Source organism: Nanorana parkeri, unplaced genomic scaffold, assembly GCF_000935625.1.
Source record: "Nanorana parkeri isolate BGI_ZX_2015 unplaced genomic scaffold, ASM93562v1 scaffold1017, whole genome shotgun sequence".
NCBI lineage: Eukaryota > Metazoa > Chordata > Amphibia > Anura > Dicroglossidae > Nanorana > Nanorana parkeri.
This window is the reverse complement of record NW_017307285.1, coordinates 158,244-162,466: the sequence shown is the minus strand read 5'-3', so window position 1 is coordinate 162,466 and position 4,223 is coordinate 158,244. Positions and strand designations below refer to the sequence as shown.

Here is a 4,223-nt window from a genome sequence, read left to right as displayed (position 1 = left end):
CCACAGAGCGGGTAAGAGAGTAGGAACCCCTAAAAGCAGTTCATTAGGTAGGAGGCAGGGAAGGAACATAATCCTTCCTCTTGCAGGCACCCCTCCTAGGTATCATGTCTGCTTAAGAGCCTAAAGGTCACTAGCATTCATGTAGGCTGGAATAAGCATAGCAGGGGTTCTACACACTCACAGCTTCCTTGTTATGGGGATGCATGCCTGGTATGCCAATGCCATTTAATTTTTTTTAATACAAAAAAACACATATTAAGCACGGAAGTGCTTAACCTGTATTAAAAACACAGGTTCAGCACTCTCATGGATGAAAAAATCCATAGCTTCAAAGCAATAGTTTGAACACTGTGCAGATAATAAAATGAGTGAATATTGGGCAAGTATCAAAACAAATGTATATTCACTAAGTGATAAGTAGGATCGATAGAACAGAAGGGAGTGAATCTTGTTGCATGCAATTTTTGATTGTAAAATGATGGGCGGATCTTGTATGAAAATTGGCAAAAACCACAGTAATAATCAGTGAACATGAAGAATCAAATAAAAAAATGGGCCAAGATCTTTATCGAGAAAATGTATAAAGAGTCCCCTAAATGTCCTTACAGACATTGGTGGGATAAAGATACGCCAATTCCATACTATTTGCCAACCATACTATTTGCAAAGTTGCTGCTTTCACCATCCTGCAATTTGGTATTCAATGAGACACATAAGTAAAGTGGTAAAGTAAGACTTCAGCTGATTTCCAAAAAAATCTATTATCATGACAGCCACTCAGAAAAACAGAATGTAATATTAGCGTGATAAATGGAAGCTCAAGGAACTTGATCCACATGGCACTGGCTCTTTCTGGGAGTGTCATGTTTGCAGCCTGAACTCTGAATCATTTGAGGCAAGTGCAGATGTTTCAAAGGTTCTCTCAGCAATGGAAACAATGACTAATTGGCCATAACTTCAAAATACATCATTTCACCTCTTCCCTTTGACATGAAAAGGCCTGGGTCTGTGATTTATTGATGTGGATGTGTGAAGTAGTCTGGACTTACAATGGAGTCAACATCAAAGTGTCAGACACTAATATGATCCATAAAGCTGTTTGAATGGGATCAAGGCCTAAAATGAGTGATTTCAGCCAATAAACCCTGGAATGTTTACTACCACAGAATGATGGGCCACAGTTCAAACACTGTCCAGATGGAAAAGATTCTCAGCCCAAATCCAAGATATGAGAATTACAGCCATAAAAGGAAGTATGTAGAGATTGTCAGCTATAATTTATTTATATAGTAGCTAGCTACCACACATTTCCAGAACGTAGACCCTAAAATATTTCAGAAATAGGTGAATTCATCACAAAAAACATCAAATAAAGCTTAAAGAAGATTTTAAATAACAGATACAGAATTGTACACTGATCTAAACCCCTTTGAGTAGTAACATGAATTGCTCACACTACTTGGTCTGTCCAGATAAGAATCACCTAGAACTTTATACCAGATTTGCTTTCACTGGTTTGGAGACACCCCAACTCTCCCGGACATTCCGGGAGTCTCCCGCTATAAGATAGCGGCTCCCGGCCGCCCGGGTGAGAGAAATAGTTTCTCCCAGAAAGATTTACTCTGCTCTATCTAGGCAGAGTAAACCTTTCCCTGCTATCTGTTTTTTTTTCTGACATCCAGGCCGCTGGCTGCCGTCAGTCAGAGAAAAAAAACAAAAACCAGCATAGGAATAAATAGCTAGGCTTCTATTGGCTATTTCAATTTCCAATAGCCAATAGCAGACTAGCTATTGTACTCACCCACTGCTGATGTCAATCAGCAGAGGTGAACCTGAAGTTCTCCATCAGGTCCTCCTCTGCTGATTGACAGCAGCAGAGGGCGGGTGCAATAGCTAGTCTGCTATTGGCTATTGCAAATTGAAATAGCCAATAGCAATCTAGCTATTCATTCCTATGCTGTTTTTTTTAATGTATTTATTCTGACGGCAGCAGAAAAGGGTCTTAGATTGTCCTGAGCAGTGCAGCTCTCTTAAACGAAGAGGCACATGACTAGGCGGGCTGAAATGGTAGGGGGAATGGTAGGGGAGGAATGTAGGTAGTAGATTAGGGAAGGAGTGATATGCATGAAGGGAAGCAAAACAGAAAGGCAACGAGTGGAGGAAGATTGTCCCAGTCTTCCTCCCCTTCTTTTTTTTTTGCAGGTTGGGACTAGCTGTACATTTAGCCCTGCTTGCCCAAAGCAGGGCTAAATGTAGAAAACAACTACCCGCCCGGGCATCGGGAGATAGGAATTCCACACCCCTGCTGTCCCTCTACTACCTGTTGCCCCGAGGCCGGGCCTTGGTTGGCCTTGTGGGAAATCTGGCCCTGACTAGGACATGTGACCATATATTAGATATATTGTGAAATCAACATCATGTGAGAAATGTGTTAAACTCAAACTATGTATTCTTGGCTTAAATCGGTCATTATCAGCAGGATGTAACCTAACCAGAACAGCATACTCCCAAAACAAGGAAAAGAAAAAGAAAATTTAAGCTAAAACGTGATAAGGGCTAGCATATGTAGCAGTGTGCTAACTGAGTGCTCTGAAAGTCTATAATATCTTCATCAGCCACTGGCAAGTTTTCACCAGTTGCAGGATCCCAAGTGTGACATTGCCCTTACAGACACCTGGAGGTTCATGCTACCCTGAAGAGGAGCTAGCACCTGTACCTAAGGAAGTAACAGGGTGGATTGTAGAAATGCTGGGAAGATGGGGACATTTCAAAATTAATTTTTAAGGATTCTTGCTGGTGAGTAAATAGCACTGGTTAGGTTTAGCACTCACATGGATAAGAATTTTCCTACTCTTGTGAGATTAAAGCGTGTGTTCTAAGCAGAGAACTATCCTAAACTATTGAGAAAGTGTGCTAACTGCACAGGAAATTGTAATTAGCCAAACTAATTTTTAAACTCTCTTTAGCCTTTGCAAAGCTGCAAATAAAGGTACATTACACTGAGAGTGCTTCTGGATCTTGCTTCTTTTGGAATGTATCAAAAATGTTACTTTTCCCTTCTAAAAATACTACTTGCCTGGCTGTTCTGTTGATGTTTTAGTACATTCTGAGTCATTGACCATGCACAACTTTGCATGAGTTTAGTCTGATTTCTCTCGGTTTCATGCTTTTTTCCAGGTCAGTGTCTCAGAAAGTACTAAAACAACTAACAGCCTGGCAACTAGAATTATTATAGGGAGCCCAGCAATGGCAGTTTCCGTATTTCATTTAGGTTTTTTTTTTTTTTTTTATATGCTGCACTTTGATATATTTTTATGGCATTTTCATATCGTTGTATGTTTTCACTTTTATTTTCTCCCTTTTCTTACCTCATCTCCAATAAGAAACTCATCATCTGTTGTGAAAGCCACTGGGTCCTCTGGGCTGAGCCACCATACAGGCCTGTAGATGGGATTCCCTGTCCTAAGCCACTCATAAGTATATTTCATCAAAAGGGGAACAACCAAGTCATGGTGCCTTTGTATGTACTGTCTTGTAAGGTTCAGTACCTGTCTCATGAAAACAAAGAGAATATTATTCAATACATGGTTATTAACATCACTTGCTGTCAGGGCCGGTGCTAGGATTGTAGTCAAGGTGGGCAAGGTGCAATTTTGCACCCCCCCCGATCCCGACCCCCACCCCCTGTAAAAACAGGGCATTTTGACAAGTATTGTACTTGTCAAAATGCCCCCATTCACTCTGAGCCCCAAGAGTAAAAATAAATATGTCCTTCCATTCTTTGCTCCTCATTGCCCTGTAACACTAACATTTGTGCCTTTGAGGCTTTTCTGACAAAACAATTGTAATCTAATTGGCTGATCTATGGTCCAGATTCCACTTCCAGGTATTAGCCAGGTTGCTGACTGTGACTTTCTCTGCTGCAGTTAAAGTGGACCTTGTACTACATTAAAGTGTGGCCCCGTCCCTGTGGTAGAAACACAGTATAAAACTGGAAACACCTGTAGAGGAAAAAATTTTACATAACATACTCACCCTTCCCTGGATTCTGTTGTGCAGGGGGAAACTGCTGACAAGAATCCTAGATAATGCTTAGGCTCCAAATCTTGTGTTATTAAGCATGATGCAAGATCTCACTGGAAGGAGGATGACCTCATCCTCATCAGGTATCATGGGCACAAACCGGGGGAAAGTTAAGTATAAAATCCCAATTTTCTTTCCTT

The 4,223-nt window shown here is 40.9% G+C and overlaps 1 protein-coding gene across 1 annotated transcript in view; it reads right to left on the bottom strand.

Moving 5' to 3' along the window:
• Positions 1 to 4,223, bottom strand: part of LOC108795864 (SITS-binding protein-like) — a 23,039-nt gene that overhangs the window by 755 nt on the left and 18,061 nt on the right. The window contains 1 exon segment of the mRNA XM_018567179.1: positions 3,369 to 3,548. Coding sequence (XP_018422681.1) covers positions 3,369 to 3,548 — 180 coding nt within the window.